The 17,278-nt window shown below is 40.9% G+C and overlaps 1 protein-coding gene and 1 long non-coding RNA gene across 2 annotated transcripts; one reads left to right on the top strand and one right to left on the bottom strand.

Moving 5' to 3' along the window:
- The first annotated feature begins 353 nt into the window (after positions 1-353).
- Positions 354-7,964, top strand: LOC134572565 (uncharacterized). Its single transcript, XR_010085287.1, has 3 exons — positions 354-462; positions 3,993-4,059; positions 7,836-7,964. It is a non-coding gene; the product is annotated as an uncharacterized LOC134572565 (long non-coding RNA).
- Positions 7,965-10,767: 2,803 nt separating this feature from the next.
- PIERCE1 (piercer of microtubule wall 1) lies at positions 10,768-14,783 on the bottom strand. Its single transcript, XM_063431613.1, has 3 exons — positions 14,570-14,783; positions 12,516-12,594; positions 10,768-11,193 (listed from the first exon to the last, which is right to left on the bottom strand). Exons 1-3 carry the CDS (start codon positions 14,707-14,709, stop codon positions 11,011-11,013), a joined length of 402 nt encoding a protein of 133 aa, XP_063287683.1. The 5' UTR covers positions 14,710-14,783; the 3' UTR covers positions 10,768-11,010.
- Between the last annotated feature and the right edge of the window lie 2,495 nt (positions 14,784-17,278).

Raw genomic sequence — 17,278 nt, forward strand, 5'->3', positions numbered from 1 at the left:
AATTTCTACTTGCCAGAGCTAAATGTTTATTCGCCAGTAATGAGTGGAAATTTGGAGCACTGCCTATAGTCCCCATGGCAATAGTTTCACTATTAGAATCATTTCGACCTCTTACAGACATATTGTTCGTGCAGGGTTCCAAACGCAACCTTGCGCCCCATACCCCATTCTTCAGGGACGAGACCTTGCAGTACATACATAGTGTAAAGCTATTAAGGAAGGAAACGTCTCTGTTTTGTTTTTTAAGGATTGTTACTAAACCAGATTTTGTGTGTTTCTGCAAACATTTTTGTGATTTTTTTTTTTTTTTTTTTTTATATTGACTTGCTGTTTTCTTGTATTTACAGCTTTAGTACAAGAATTGATCCTGGCATGACTATAGATCCTTACATAATGCTGTCTGCAGAGCAGATTTGTAACCAATTTGGTTTGCGTAGACATTGTCGCAGAAACACAGAAAAGGTATATAACAAGCTTTAGTGTTGCTTCCTTGGATGTTGGATGGTTACACTGTGTACAATATAGTCTTCTAAAAATCTCAACAGTATTTTTCTCATTATAGGCCAGTAAAGGCTGACCTTGGTACACCAGATGTTTCTAAAACACAGGCAACCCCTCTCCTGACTGTCACCCAAGGTGGAACACCCCTCTCTTTAGTAACTCTGCTGGCCATACATTAGCTACCTAATGTAACTTATTGTGAGCGGCCAGTGAAGGCCCAGAATGCTGCTCAATGAGGGGTTAGGCACTAAATCATTTAAAGATAATATATACTGGCTTTAAACAATTATATCATGGGGTATTTTTGATCACTATGATGTATCCCTTTTCCTAGAGGATCTGCTCATTAAAGTGTCACTGTCACCTATATATAGATCTATATATACTTTAATTTTTTGTGCTTAAAGTAGTGATGTGTAAATTATATAATTTAAGCAAGAATTAAAGAAACACCCAGACCACATCATCTTATTTTTTATTTTATTTATTTTTTTATTTTTTTAATTCTTTATTTTTGCAGTGCAAAGATTCAACACAAACATACGAGAGGTGCCCCAAAGGCATTCCTCCAGCTTTTCCTACGCGTAACATGTGGGGCACAAGATTAACATGCACAAATTTTATATTTTATTATTTAAGTAATATTTTAGGTTGAGGTTTCGAGTACCAGAGTAGATTAAAAATAAGTTTATGCTAGGTTGAACGTGTATGTAACAAGATTATGTTTGCTGAAGCTTAGAAAAACAATGAGTAGGGAAGATAACTAACTTTGTATATCCTGCGTGTCTAAACGGTTGTGTTGTCAAAGTATTACTATCTAGACTAGATTAAAACAAACAAGATAAGCAATGCTTAACACTGAGTACATCGGCCTTTGTGGTGGGTATACTGATGATCACTTAGAGCGGTATAATCGCCAGCGAGGCCGTACAATTGCTGTCTCCCCTGTGATAAAATCAGGAGTTAAGATAAGATACATGTCGAAGCAGGCACATGTTAGCTAATAACAGGCATAAGTTTGCATGACTTAAGCTGCCCTAGGTTTACTTGCGGATAAATAAATCTTACTGGGTCTGGTATAGCAATTAGTAAAGGTTATGACAGGCTAGACGTCTTATGGACCCTATCAATTGCTATGCCCCAATAGAGTTCTAAATATGCAACATGTGTAGGCTCTAAGTTGCTTCCTTTATATAAGTCCAGCTTAAGAGTCATTTTTTAAAATAAGTAATGCAAAAAGTTAAATCAACGCTGCTATTACTAAATGCTAATTCAGATATATATTTCCAACTTTGCTGTAAGGTTGTAGGGTCATAGGCTTAGTTAAAAACGGACGTTTATATTTAGCAAATAGTTTAACTAGGACGATTATGCAAAGAAGGTATGGGTTATATTCAGTCACAGATAGGGAGCAATATGGGGTATGGGGCAGATGTCTTATCTGAGGTGGTAAATGTCCCGTTCAGCCAACTCCTGCCTGGGGTATTTTACAGTCCCGTTTAGATGTCCTTGACGCTTTTCCTCTGCTTGGGTACAGGTCTGATAGGTGAGGTTGATCCATAGGGCTGTTTGGAGCGGCAGTGTTACTCCTTTCTTGTTGTGATTCTTCCGCCATTCAGGGTGTAAGTGCTTGTGGGTTAGTCGAGGTGGCATTTTTGCTTCTGTCTCGTTTTGAGCCCAGCATCTTGCCTTTGTGTATTCGGTGGCCCCAGGAGGCCTGTGATCTTCCTTGCCGGTGTCTTTCGCCAGGGTTACTTTGCATGGTGGGAGTTGCATTACGGTGTGTAAACGGGGGGTCCCCGCTGCCCCGGGCCTGCGTTCGAGCTGGTGCCCTCCTGCCACTGACCTGGGGTCCAGTGTGGTCCTGGGTCATCCCTTTCGGGATAGAGCGGTGTTGCCCTGTTTGGTTCGCCGCTTGGCAGCTCTCCGCCGGTGTGGTCGGCACTTGTGGGGTGTTCCCCTCGTTGCTCCCAGCCCGTGAGGGTCCATTTTATGGGGGTTCGTAGCTTGGGACTTCTTCGTGCCCTGAGATGGAGGCCCCGACCTCTTCCCACCATAGATTCCGTCTTGTGCGGGCATTATGGAGAGAGACTATCCATTTAGCCCAGAAGCGGTCAAAGAGTTCAGAGATGGGGTCCCTAGCTTGGTTGTAGGTGCCTGGGGTGAAGCAATGTTGCCGCGAGTCTCGTGTAGCTGGGTCGTTCTGTGCCGCCATCTTGGAGGCCGTCGCCACCACTTTACATGGGGGGCTAGCAGGGGCCATCGCTTGGTGTGATGTGCGAGATCTCCCTTCTGGCGGGGACCGGGATATCCCCCACCGGTCCACAGGGGGGGAAGCCTTTTCCATTCGCTCGTGGGTCGCAGAGTCGGGCGGGAAGGCGGCCGTCCTTCCCCCCTCACCTCCTCTGGTAGGCCCAAGCCGGCCACGGCGGTTCTCGGGCATGCCGGGTCTCGACCCGGGTATCGCCGGGTGCACAGACGCGGCAGCTCTCCGGTGGGCTTGGTTTCGGGTGAGTCTCGTCGTTGTGCCCCGAGTTATTGACTCAGTTAAGCCCCCGCGGCCGGAGCTCATGGTGTGTGCGACTTGTTGGTTTGCCTGCTCGGCTCCGCCCCCCACATCAACTTATTTTAATGGTTTGGGTGCAGTGTCCCTGTCCCCCTAGCCTTGCAATGTAAAACATTGCAGTTTCAGAGAAGGTGCAATGTTTATATTTTGCAGTGCTAAGACTGCCTCTGTCAGACACCCACTAGAGGTGCTTCTAACATTTACACAGAGTTGAACACAGTGAAACAACGCTGGACGTCCTCCCGCTATGCATTAAGACATCCAGCGTGTTGAAATTCCCCATAGGAAAGCAGTGATTTATTTCATTACTATGGGGAAGGCCTAATACGTGCCCGGCTATCACTGCACGTGTGCAGTAGATGTCCCCTCCCTATTGATGGGGTTGAAGGAGGCTGAGACGGATTCAGCACGGAGGAACCTCGGCACTGGGAAAAGGTAAGTGTTTAAAGAGTGTTCCGATTTATGTCTGAGGAACACTATAGCGTTCCTTTAACACTGCCAGTGTTTCACTGTGGAGGCAGCCATCCTGGAATTATACCATAAGTTTAAAAGTCTGTGACAGTGACTATATAAACAATGTTGCACAGATAATGTGATGTCCTAGCCAATCAGTAACTATGATTTGCTGAGTAGTTCCTGCGTTGTATGGAACAGATTGTTTAACTCACGGATGATTCTCTGTGCCTAGCATGTCCAAGGTTACCTGGAAATTTTTTTTTTTTAATTTGATGAAAATATTAAAAAGGAAAAAAAAATAAGTTAAGGCTGAAAAGTGACCTGAAGCTTGCAAATCGCAGCCCACAATAGTCAACATTTTAATTTCGATTAATAACTGACTCTTTAGCACATTTTTCCCAACAGATTAATGCATATTCCAGCACTGCTGAATTTGACTTACATGTTTGCAATGTTGTTATTTTGTTAGGACAATAAAAAGAATGGCTTGCCCAGGAAGTCCCCTGTAGGGACCCGGCAGAGATGAATTTTCCAAGGTGAGGTGTTTCATTAGAAAATACACATTATTTCCAGCACTTAAACCATAGTTGCACACAATCTTGTTTTCACAGGTAACTGTATGATATTTTTAAAAGCTGTGTTTGTGGCAGACATGCCATCGTTGTGTACTCAGATGGTACATAAAGCGGCCGTCATTGATGACATTCACTAAGGATCACTTTAGGTCAGAAAATTAACCTGGGAACTGCTGGATAGAATAATCGAATTGGAGACTTCTCCATATTTGATTATTTTGGCCTTAAATTTGCAATTACCATGTTAATTCTCTATAATCAGTGTTCAGTGAATAAACCTTGGCAGTGTCTGCACCCATATTTGTAGTGTAGTGTAGGAACCCAAAAAAATAAAACATGTGGGGGAACAAGTGACTATGTCTGATGACTGCCCCCAACCCCAATTCCCTGTGTAAGAAACTCCTGTCTGTATATGTGCATATCTGTAGCATCAGCAGTGCTCAAGATTTCATGTTCTGTGCTACTAGCCTATCCTAAGCATACATGCAGGCTTGCATCCAATTACGCGGAGGTTATAGTTGTGGAGAGTCAGCACATAGGAATGCAGGTCCATCAGCATTGTGGGAATTGAAATTGAGTGGGCTATTTAAGGATAGTGAGAGTTGGGGGTAGAAGGAGTTGAAAGAGAGTTGAAAGAGAGTGGGCTAGTTATGGATAGTGAGAGTTGGGGAGCAGTGGCTGGGGCAAGATAGTTGAAGTTGAAATAGAGTGGGCTAGTTAATGATAGTGGGAGTTGGGGTACAGTGGGGGGGGGGGATAGTTGGAGTTGAAATAGAGTGGCCTGGAGGAGGATAGTGAGAATTGGGGTAGAGGGGCTTGCAGTGGGTTGGTGCAGAATAGGGGGAGCTAAAGTACAATGGGACTTGTGTTAGAGTGCGCTCAGGCAGTGTGGTGGGAGTTGGAGTGGGCTGGGGCAGGATAGTAAGATTTGAGATATAATGGGAAAGGGGCATGTAACGGAGCTCCCTATACCCTGGCTGGTTACCTCCACCAAGGACCGCTTCCTAGCTGGAACAGAGGACAAACCTCAGCACTCCTGCCCCCAGTCACCGTGACTTGACTGGGGTCCTGGAACCACTCCGTCCTGGAGCAGAATGGGGGAACTCTCTCTATCCACTCCCAGGCACTGGACGACACTCAGTCCTGGGAGCTATAGTCCTTACAAGGACTTTCCCTGTTAAATCCTCCGCACTGGAACAAGCTGGAGTAGTGATTAGCCCTTTCCCCTCCCAGTAACCAGAAAACACATAGTTCTGGGAGTACAAGCTGGAATGCTTTAATCTGGCCAGATGGCCTGCTTTTATACATTTATGGACACAGTCAAACACGCCCATGACACTCCCACACAAAACAGGGTAATCCCTTCTCTGTGCCTGGGAGATAATTGAGTCAGGAACTGTACAAACTCAATAATCTCCAGGCACAAACAAAACACAACATTTATAAAACACCCCAAAATACACGAAAACCCCACAGAAGTTACATCCCCCTGATAGCCCCGATCTGGGTGGCCAACATATCCAAAAATCACCCAGATCGGTTCAGGGGTTCGACTGTTCCGTGGAAGTCTATTATTTCATTGACCGCGCACATGGTCCTATGCCCAAAACAGTTTCATGAAATCAGGGCTAGCGGTCGGTCAACTTTGGTAACAAAAAAAACAAACAAATAAAATACCAAACATAGTCTCTATTTGAACCGTGGAGATTGTTCCCCTCATCCAGACAAACGATTCCACCAAACAGTGTTCTAGGATCTATAGACCCAAACGCAGGCGATGATGGAAGTCCAGCGGTGTTCGGGAGTTTCAGGGTCTGATTTTCGTTCCATGAACTTAACAACCAAACACCACTGCCTGCGTTCATGCAAACAAGATGGCCACCACCTTGTGGTCGTTCGTACAAATTGTGGCCACCCAGACGAACAATTAGAACACTGAGGTGAGAACTGTTCCAAGGTGTTTAATAGGGGTTAACAAGCTCCCAGATGGTCCCTGGTTCGTGTGGTTGTTTGGTTTCCGAACTGTATATGGAAATTACACAAACCAAGCCATTTAAACAGTCTTTTACAGGTTTCCATGCAGGGCCCATAGTCTGTTGGCAAGAGGCTGGCTGGGAAGGAGAGTTTGTCATAGGGCAGGATAGCGGGAGTTGGAGCACAATGGGACTTGTGGTAGAGTGAGCTCTGGTAGTATAGTGGGAATTGAAGTTGGAGTGGGTGGGGGTAGAATAGTGAGATTTGAGATATACAGGGAAGGGGCAGGATAATGGGAGTTGGAGCACAATGGGACTAGGAGTAGAGTGTGCTGGTGCAGCGCAGTAGGAGTTGGACTGTGCATTGGTAGGATATTGGGAGCTGGAGCACCATGGGACTTGTGGGAGAGTGAGCTCGGGCAATATAGTGGGAGTTGGAGTGAACTCTGGCAGTATGGTGGGAATTGGACTGTGCATTGGCAGGATATTGGGAGCTGGAGTGGGCTGGGGCAGTATAGTGAGATTTCAGATATAATGTGGTGGGTCAGGGTAGTGGGAATTAGAGTGGTCTTGGGCAGGATAGTGGGAGTTGGAATTGCCTGTGGCAGGATAGTAGACATTATGGCACGATTTTGAGATATAGTGGGCTGGTTAGTAGACATTATGGCAGGATTTTGAGATATAGTGGGCTGGTTAGTAGACATTATGGTAGGATTTTGAGATATAGTGGGCTGGTTAGTAGACATTATGGCAGGATTTTGAGTTTGAGATATAGTGGGCAGAATAGACATTATGGCAGGATTTTGAGATATAGTGGGCTGGTTAGTAGACATGGCAGGATTTGGAGTTTGAGATATAGTGGGCAGGATAGTAGACATTATGTCAGGATTTTGAGATATAGTGGGCTGGTTAGTAGACATTATGGCAGGATTTTGATATATAGTGAGCAGGTTAGTAGATATAGTGGGCAGGATAGTAGACATGGCAGGATTTTGAGATATAGTGGGCTGGTTAGTAGACATGGTAGGATTTTGCGATATAGTGGGCTGGTTAGTGTGGCCAAGCACTGGAGGTTATTTACTTGGCTTGTCTCTCCTCCAGCAAACTATCACATCAACTGTAACAAGTGGAGGGAATGACATTTGTGATAGGCGTAATAATGCTGTAGTGAAACAGTTTGCTGGGTGACACAAGCTTCATATTTTAGATGCTCTGCTAGCACCGTACTGTCAGTCAGTGGTGTTCTCCAATTGATTATTCAGTGTCACACAAGGAGTCATGCACACTGGCATTTATCATCCTTCACAACCTTCGTGTGGGTGAGCATAGTCTTATTACAAGTGTATGTAGAGTACAAGAGTATATCAACAATATTGTACACATCCTTATGCTGCAGAGTTCTCATGAACAGTGACAAAACAGTTCATTCTTCAGTAAAAAAAAAAATTTATGTTACTCCCCCTTTTATCTTATTTCATCATAAATGCATTGAAACCATGAATATCTGTTACGAAAGTATTCTTTATAATAGCCACACATTGTATGTTGCATTGTACACCATTTACACTTTTTTAAGGACTGGGTATCTCAAAGAAAAAAGTGGTTATAGGGAACATTGTCAAAGAATTGTGTTGTAGTTATAGTCCCATCAAAATCTGTAGAGCCATATAGTTGTAGTTGAGAGCCATATTTTGACTGAACCCGTTAACATGTTTACACCGTGTACTAAACTACAGATTGTTTTACTCCTATTTATTGTAACAGGCAACCTTGCAGAGCTTACAGACGCCTTTCCAAGGACACACTGTGTTCCGTAGCCACTTAAACTGGATACAGCATATGTCAGAGATTCTAATAGGAGGGCTTCCTACCTTCAATCCTAGAATGTCCTATAGTGAGGATTTGGGGCAGGTGTCCCTATCTTCCCTATTCTTGTTATCATTCTTTATATATATATATATATATATATATATAAAAAGCGAAATCTAATTATGCTTTTTGATCTTGGTGACGCTGTACAAACGACTCTTTGAGTCTCAATATCATGTATGGCATAATAACTTTTGTAAAATGGCAATTTTCAGGCTGTATTTACTTTTGTTAAAACTAATGTTGGTAGTACTTGACCTGTCACTTTCTGAGCTCCCTGAAAAGTTCTGAGCTCTTAAGTGAAGAACACCTTCGGACCTATAAGCAAATTTAAAGATAAAAAGGATCTTAAAAAGCTGAATAATTCAACGAAAGCTTAACCTGACTGGATAACCTGTATATTCAAAGTAGCAGGTTTTCTGGTAAAAGATATCCGCTAACATTTAACACGTACAGTACTACTAACGGGTTTAATTCTTTCTACATCCCTGCCCCTGTGCCTGCTTCCTAGCGCAAGCCTGTCTAGTGATGCACTTGCACTGTGCTGCCAGTTCCCTGGAGTCCTCAGATGCCCAATTCACGATTTCGGGTCTAGTGCCACCAAAATCAGAGACTGTTGGGAGCCCTGCATATGTCTTTCTTCGAGAAGGGTTTAATGTTTTTGATAAATCCAAATAAAGTTTATTAGGTTTTATGTTTTTTGTTGTTTTTTTTTAACATACTGTGTTACCCAAACTTTCGAGTTTCATGTTAGAAAATGTTATTTATTATTTTAATTGTTTTATAAAAAGGTGTTGTTGTTTTCCCGATAAACATTGTGTTTTAAATTGCTGAATCTTTTGCCTTGATAATGTTCACGGGCGACACGTTACATATCTACACTGTATTTTCATTGAGATTATGTTTCAATAAGTAATCGTACACATTTGCTTACCTAGGATTTTCTAGGTGGGCTTACAGTGAAATTATTGGGGGTAGGACTCTCTCAAAGCAATGTTACAATGAAGTTACACAATTAAACTTTTACAAATAAAACAATGAAAATCTCCCGTAGTTTGTGTCAGCCTGTTTTTCATACGACGCACCAATTTTATCACAATCCAGTTCGGCCATGGTGCACTTTGCAATTGAGAAGGAGAATCAGAAACATATTTTTTTTTATTTTCTCTTACTGTATGTCAGTTATTCAGTAAAGTGAGAAATGTTGGGGATTCAAAGTGAATTTCAAATTTAAGGCCAAAATAGCCAAACAGGAAAAATAGCTAACTTGGAGAATTTTTCTATTTCATGTATTTTGGTCTTAAAGGGACACTATAGTCACCAGAACAAGTTGCAGCTTGTTGTATTTGTTCTGGTGAGTAGAATCAGTCCCTTTAGGCTTTTTGCAGTAAACACTGTCTTTTCAGAGAAAAAACCTCCACTGGCCACTCCTCGGCTAATAGAGGTGCTTCCTGGGGCAGTGCTGCACAGTGTGACTGACATTCAGTATCTTCACCCTCTGTATGTAGACACTGAACTTTCCTCATAGAGATGCATTGATTCAATTTATCTCTACGAAGAAATTATGATTGGCCAGGGCTGTGTTTGACTTGTACTGGCTTCTGCCCCTGATCTGCCTCCATGATGATTGTCAGCTTTAAGGGACAGGGCTTGTAACAATGATTGATAGAGAGGCACCTAGTTGCAGGATAACGTGTGGTGTGGATTGCTACATTCCATTTTATTTTCTCTGACTTTACAAATACATGTGTGTTAATATAGAGGATATGTAAACATAATATTACAAGTTCTGTCTAGTGATATAGTTCTCCTTTAACCCCTTAAGGACACATGACGGAAATATTCCATCATAATTCCCTTTTATTCCAGAAGTTGTGTCCTTCAGAGGTTAAATACTAAATTTTTCATTAATCCAGCATGTGTTTTTTGTGGCACACAATTTGCTCATCCACAGAAAAATATTTTGAAATATGTGCTCCTCTGTATTATTTATACATAGTAAAGAATGACTAGTCCAGAAGTGTATTTTTCTGGTGTATGGAGCCAGCTGTATATTGCAATGGTTAATTTCATGAAAGGATACAATCATTTTGACCCTCCAAGTGCCATAGCAGAGAGCAGTACATTGCCCAGCGTTATGGCACCAAATTGGTTAAATGGTTTTCTATACACAACACACGATTAAGATTACATTAAAGCAATGAAGAGATCAGTTTGCTGGGATTTGTGACACTGAACGTTGCATCCAGATAGGACTAATTGTGTCAGTACTGGACAAATAATAATAAATAATAGACTGTCTAAAAGGACACTGCAGGCCAGAGCTGTAACTAAATTTTCCATTGCATTATAGCTAATGCATATAAAACATATTTAAATGAAATCACACGCTGACATTTCTGCATTTTCCGCTAATCGCGACTTTTTACTGCTCCTGCAGTGAGATTTCATTTACCCAGGAAGTGACACAACTAATCATGATACTCACATAACATCAATATTCTACATGTCTGCTGGGCTTATCTCTTTATGTACAGCAAGATTCTGGGAAGAGAAGATTAGCAGCCAATCGAAACAGCTTGTGAAGCATACATATTTTTCTCAAGCTGTTGTTATAAGTGGGAAGCTACTGATTGGCTTAGACAGCCAGTCAGTGTCAGGGACCTCCTGGCACCATAACAATTTCAATCTGATTAAGTTGTTATGGTGCCCGGAGTGTTCCTTTAATGAATCATTCCAAAGGTTGCTACTTTACAGTATTTCACAGCCCCTGGAGCACACATTGTTGTTTGAATAGCTGAATTAGCACATAAATAGGACATGTACGTAATATACTTAAAATATTTTAATAACAGGAAAATGACACCTGCTTCTCTTCTGTTTCTAACAGAAATATATCCATGTTTTATCCATATTTGCATATATTTACTTAAATAACTACTAATGGATATTTCTCCTGCAGTGCCAATAGATATATAGGAAAACAGTAAACAAACACATTCTATTTTGATGGTCAGGCAGTACTTATTCATTAAGTATATATAGTTTAAGAGTGTCAGTGGTCTCTCGGTCACATAGAAGGCCCTTTCATGTTGTAGCTCCTATGAAAATTAAGCGTGTCATGTACAGTGATTAGATTGTCCGGGCCCGTCACATAACTGTGTTCTATACTTGTGTTGAGTCCATTATTCCTGTACATTCCACATTTTGCACCAATCGCTGAGAATTTACTGGATTTCGAATTGAAAGTTGTCTGGAAAGAAAGAGAAAGTTCAGCAGTGATATTTCTTTATTGTCATTACTTTTAGCACTGGTGTGTGTTCATGGTAAAATTCTGCTCCTCCTCTCTATTCTCTCTCCACCCTGCCCCTCCTCTCTATTCTCTCTCCACACATAACCCCTAACGTTGGGGTCCCGTGAATCGGGAGCGGGTCACAGACACAAATCATGTCATTGGCACTTCCCAAAGGAGTAAACCTGCCCAGAAGGGGGGCTGGTTCGCCCAAAGAATGGACATGTCAGACAGGCATAAATGTACACCAGGCTCCCTGTCAATCATTCCGGCCAGCCCACAGAGTGCCCACCATTCAGGGTACACTGTTTCAATGGTCTCTGGAGGATCCTACTGCTCTTAGCGTAGCACTGACTACCTTCTTCTTTGCTGCATCACTTTGTGGGGTTTTTTCACCCTCACTTTTTCTTTGTTGTCTTATTAGTGTCTCATATACGCTGTTTCCTCCACCCAACACCTCTTCTTCACTTTCTCCATTTATTAAATCTTTCACAACTTTCTTTTTTTTATTTCTGAAAAATCACATTTTGGATATTTATACCTATGTATCGCAGGCAGCATCACCACACAGTATGCGGAACAAGACTTCACATCAGAAATCATATATGTCAACTATTAACCATAATTATCCTACTGTGGGCTGATGCAATGCTTGCATGCTATTATTGATTCCCACAGGCGGCTATGGTTGGCATAGCAGTAAACAAGGATCTGTCTACAATATGTGTGTGTAAAGAGTGCAAACCATATGCCTATATTTACATTTTGAGTCTCTTTACACAGAAACCTATGAAGTAATAATTTCCAGAGCTTTAAATTGTATTTTACGTTATATCAGTAAAATGACAGTTAAATAAAGGATTAAGTCTTAGCATCACTGCAAAGTAGTCAAGCCTAGAAATAAGATTTTAAAAATAATATATATAAAACCTTTTTTTTGCAGAGAATGTATTAAAGCAGCTCTGTCACTATTTGGGTCTTTGCTTGGTGGCCTGGGGGTATTGCAGAGCATAGCTATATTTATCTGATGGCACTATCTTCTCTTTCCAACACTAATGTCTATAGAGACCGCGGGAGCCTCCATAGATATTGTCTCGTGATGACCAAAACTTGACGATGAGCCGAGTTAAAATACATAAGACAAGGTAGTCTCTTCTGTCCTATGTATCATAGGAGACACAGAGCGAGAAAGCAGAAAAGAGGAACGGACTAGGAGGAATGTTGAAGCAAGGTAAGTTTACTTTCTGTTGGAGACTTTGGCTCTGCCCATTTTTCCTACTTACCGGCATTTCGTGAACGGTGGGAGGTCGGCGTCCGTATGTCTGATTACTGGTTCTGTACAGTGGATTTCCTTCTTTAGACCTGGAAAAAAAGACAGAATTATTTAATAACCTGAGAACCATTAGGTAAGGTAACCTTTGTGGTTTGGCAGAGGCTGTATCACCTGGTCTCTAATTTTACATGTTATAGAAAATCAGTCATGCTGTTTCATTCTTTACAGATTATCATTACAGGTACCCAAGGAAATATAAATCCGCACGGAACCATGGACAGCAGGCTGATAAATTAACGGCATTAATTGGCAGTATTTCTTTGTATTTCAGCTCACTTGGGATTCACTACAATTATTTTCATTATTGCTGGCATTTGTAAAGCACCTGTATATTCCACAGCAGTAGTGTACATTTGGGAAAAAGACAAAAGTGCAATATACACAGACCAATACAAAGGTTAGAGGGGGTCCTGATCCAGAGTGCTTTACAATTTGTGAAAATAGAACACTGGTAATTATACAGAATACACACAAACTACAAACCAAAATTATACAAAAAGGAACAGAGGGCACTGCCTGTTAGTTTACTATCTAGCAAGCCTAGAACTCGCCAACATAGATCAGTGATGGTGGGGCATTACCCTAAAGTCCCCTAGCTCAAAAGAACCTTGTATATCATTAATATTTTTTACAAAACAGTTTAACACTGGAAGAACGGAATGTGCTGAGCACTGGCAATCAAACTCAGCCAAACTGACACTTCATTAGAGCTAAAACACCCTGCCCCGAAATATGTACAGCCCACAAGGGTTGCCTGACATTGTGGCAATAAACAGACATCACGTTGTGCATAGAGCAGGTAAAATAAAATAAAGATCCTCACCAGTCGATTAAATAACAGCCTTTATGGCAATGAAGATTAATTTGCAATAATCAATAGAGCTTGATAGAATACTTCATATGTCTGCATATATTGAAGTGACAATGTAGACCCCTAAAATATGCTGAAGTGTTTTCTGTGTGAAGAGTGTGTCCTTTTTATTTCATTTTACAAACAGAGCAGATTTCAATAGAGATTCATAAATTAATCTGGTTAGTCCCCCCACCTCCCAGCTGTCAATCACACAACTAATAATGTTACTTCCTGGTTTGTTTAGCTCAGCAGAGATTAACTCAAGAGGCAGCAATTGCCCAGAGCACCTGCCTTGCAAAGACTTCTCATTGAGCTGCATTGGGGAGTCTGTGATTGGACAGCCACAGAACGTCTAAAGGCTACAGAGAAGATATCTGCAGTGTTTTGCAATCTGTTTCTAGATATACCCATAATGAAATGCAAGCGTCTTTTGATTTGGGTATATCTACTAAACAGTGATATTTGTAATTATTTTTTGTTCCTTTTGTGGAGTGTCCCTTTAAAACTTTACTTTTTTTTTTAAAATGGAACTGTTTCAAATGTACAAAAAAGTCAGACAACTAGCCCTTCCTCTTAATCTCCTCATAGAAACATAGAATGTGACGGCAGATAAGAAGCATTCGGCCCATCTTGTCTGCCCAATTTTCTAAACACTTTCATTAGTCCCTGGCCTTATCTTATAGTTAGGATAGCCTTATGCCTATCCCACGCATGGTTAAACTCCTTTACTGTGTTAACCTCTACCACTTCAGCTGGAAGGCTATTCCATGTATCCACTACCCTCTCAGTAAAGTAATACTTCCTGATATTATTTTTAAACCTTTGTCCCTCTAATTTAAGACACTGTCCTCTTGTTGTGGTAGTTTTTCTTCTTGCTTTTTAAGCCATTTTAAAAAAGACAAGAAATCGATGGTCACCAGGAAGGTGAAGCCAGTGGTATGCTTGGTATATTCTAATGCTAAGATGAATCCACAGCAAATATAACAGGGTATAAATAATAAAAAATATATCTTAAATGTAAATAGTAATGTTAATGTAGAAATCCCATATAGATTAATATGAACTTATTTTTACATGACGTGTGCTATTTCGGTTTGATTTTTTTTTTTACATCGATTTAGTTTTTCACAAGCAGTCCTTTGATAACTTACCCGTACCCACGCAGCCACGTCTCCGGATGATTGAACTTAGCCGGTAAGTCCTTGCTCACTCGGTAGAAATCGCTTGTTTTTGGACAGATTCTTTCATTATTGTCCTGGGAGGATGGGTGTGGAGTGGGATCTGTAGACATGATGTGACTTTAGCTGAAGCCTTAATGTCCCTTAAAGGAGACAGAGGCAATGCACTGACCAAAAATACAAAGGAACTGTTACTAGCAACTCAATGCTTAGAAACAGTTGCTAGGAAACCACTAGATGGCAACAAAACAGCATGCTACATTAGTCTTTAGTACCTCCCTGCATGGGTAATCCCAGCAGGTAGCTTTAGAAGTGTTATTATCCCAGCAAATTCCATACAGCGCTGTACAATGGGATTAAACCAAAACTCACAATTCTTAGTTCTTAGATAGTTCATTGTCTTAGGTAAGAAATACAATACTCGTGATACTTTGTAACATTATTCTGGCTGGGACAGGTCTGAAAAAATATAATTGAACCCAGCATTTATTCACTAACCTCTGAATTGTGTAGGATTTCTGAGGATTTTGCAGATTTCAGCCAGCGTCTCTGACTTTTATACAGTTTTGTTCTTTATTTCGCAATTCCTTCGTCAATTCGACACAAGAGTTTAGTGAAGAAAACGACTTTAGCATTTGTTCACGAAATAGTTAATTTTAAAATGAATTAAAAAGTTTAGGCTGAGATTGAATGTGGATCATTTTTTAAAGTCCGTTTTTCAGTTGGTTAAATTTCATTGTTTAGTTAATAAAAACATTTTATGTTGTAATCTAGTGCATTGCTGGTAGTTAAACAAGTCACAATGTGGCTTTCAGTCAATTTGGAAGAAACACCTGGGGTGACAGGCCTCTAAGGAAGGGTTGGATTGAATTTTTAGAAATGTTTTAGTTTAAGAGCATGTACCCTTGTTTGGGAGACATTTATACAAAATGATCTCAAGCTGGCATTTAGACCCAAGTAGAAAGCAACTTATCACTGCCACAGACCCTGGTGTTTTTACACAATGACAAACCTCTCAAAATTGGGTGGTATGGAATCGGACCTCATTGTGCCTTTGTGTTGGCGTCACCAGTGACACAACTTGTATTGCAGGTGATGCCCATAATGGACGTGGATACCTGGAAAGTGGGCAGGTCTGCCAGCCTGGCACCAAGAACACCACTCCGACAGACAGTTTCCCAAGCAGCCCCCAAAATGTAGGACCATGCAGAGAGTGCTGCTGAAGTGCTCTCATTATTGTCCTAGTGCCCACTGCATAATGCAAGTGTGACTAATGATGCACCCTGTGCTGCTTGGGGACAGCTCCCTGGTGGGACACCAGAGAACTAAATCCATAAGGCAGGACAGGACTCTAGAATAGGGACTGTCCTGCTAAAAGCGGGACTGTTGGGAGGCTGACAAAGGCTTGGTGTAACCGGAACTGAACTTATATTCAGTGGACATGTCCTATAATTCACAAATGGTGGTATATTTGAATTAATACATTTCGTTAATGGCAATTCTACTAGTCCTAGCCTCACGGCTCACTTTACTTTCTAGCCCAGGGCCCACTGATAATGTGCCTATACAGAGCAGAATTACAAAAATCTTATTCTGTTGATTCGTGGAATATATGCAACAACAAGGATAAGTACTGCTGAATCATGGAAGTGACTTACCCCCTTTTAATAAAATATACCAAATAGTATGGTATATTTACACTATGGACAAAATACCAGATATTATACTGTAACTTGCAGAAAAGTCTAGGACACATGATTGTGAAAATATCCAGATGTACGTCATTGTCAATCTTAAGATATTGCCTTAAATAGGAACGTGATCTATTGATTGTCATTCTGTATACTAGGTTTGCGTTTTGGTTTTTTTGCAGTGGTTGAAGAATGTAATTTTGGTTTGTGTTGTTGTAGGTTTAGAAAATATCAGTATGTTCTATGTATATTTTGATGAAGTTATTAGAAATGCATGTTTTTAAATTGGATTTAACGATTGTTATTTTAAGGCCTTGTATAGATAAAGCGTTTTTTTAAAAAAAAATATGCATTTAAAAAAATAATTAATAAAATGTTTAAAAAAAAAAAAAAAAAAAAGACTGGATTATTTTCAGAAACTATCCGGCTTGTTCCCTCAAGGTTAATTCAAAGTGAATTTCACATTTAAGGTCACAACTGACATGATGAGAGCTTCCTTTCACTCACACAAGAATTCCCATTCATTTATTTCAATGGATGTGAATACGTAAATTTGCTAATTTAAAGTTGATTTCAAGTTTTTGGCCAAAGAAGTGGAACTGAAAATTTAGCTGCATTCCTCCAACTTGGTTTTACACTTTACTGAATAACCCTGTGTATTTTATTCACTAAATACCAATTCGTAGTGAATTCTGGGATTTTCTGTTTATTGAATAAGCCTTATGAATGTGGGGCTAATTTTGCGCCTGACACGCTCGCCACATCCCAACCATCAGAGAGCGCCAATCCGTCTATACCAGCTGTAAACATCTAAATATTTTAGTGCCAGTCAGCTTTGGTGGCATTGTGCCCGTGATGTAGTAACTGCTGTCTGAGAAGGCGGCGTGGAGGAGGGGGCCTTAATCACAGAACATGAACACAAAATTCAGATCAATTTAGGTAATTTGGGGAAACAAAACAGCTTCACTATAGCCCCAGCCAGGCTAATTTT

Source organism: Pelobates fuscus, chromosome 9 (assembly GCF_036172605.1).
Source record: "Pelobates fuscus isolate aPelFus1 chromosome 9, aPelFus1.pri, whole genome shotgun sequence".
Lineage (NCBI taxonomy): Eukaryota > Metazoa > Chordata > Amphibia > Anura > Pelobatidae > Pelobates > Pelobates fuscus.

What these genes read in the sequence shown, in the direction of transcription:
- PIERCE1 (XM_063431613.1), bottom strand. Translation starts at nt 14,709, where the DNA reads ATGTCTACAGATCCCACTCCACACCCATCCTCCCAGGACAATAATGAA. An exon ending in ACGTGGCTGCGTGGGTACGG is followed by an intron (nt 12,595 to 14,569) that starts GTAAGTTATCAA and finishes CTTTTTTTCCAG; the next exon opens with GTCTAAAGAAGGAAATCCAC. An exon ending in CCACCGTTCACGAAATGCCG is followed by an intron (nt 11,194 to 12,515) that starts GTAAGTAGGAAA and finishes CTTTCTTTCCAG; the next exon opens with ACAACTTTCAATTCGAAATC.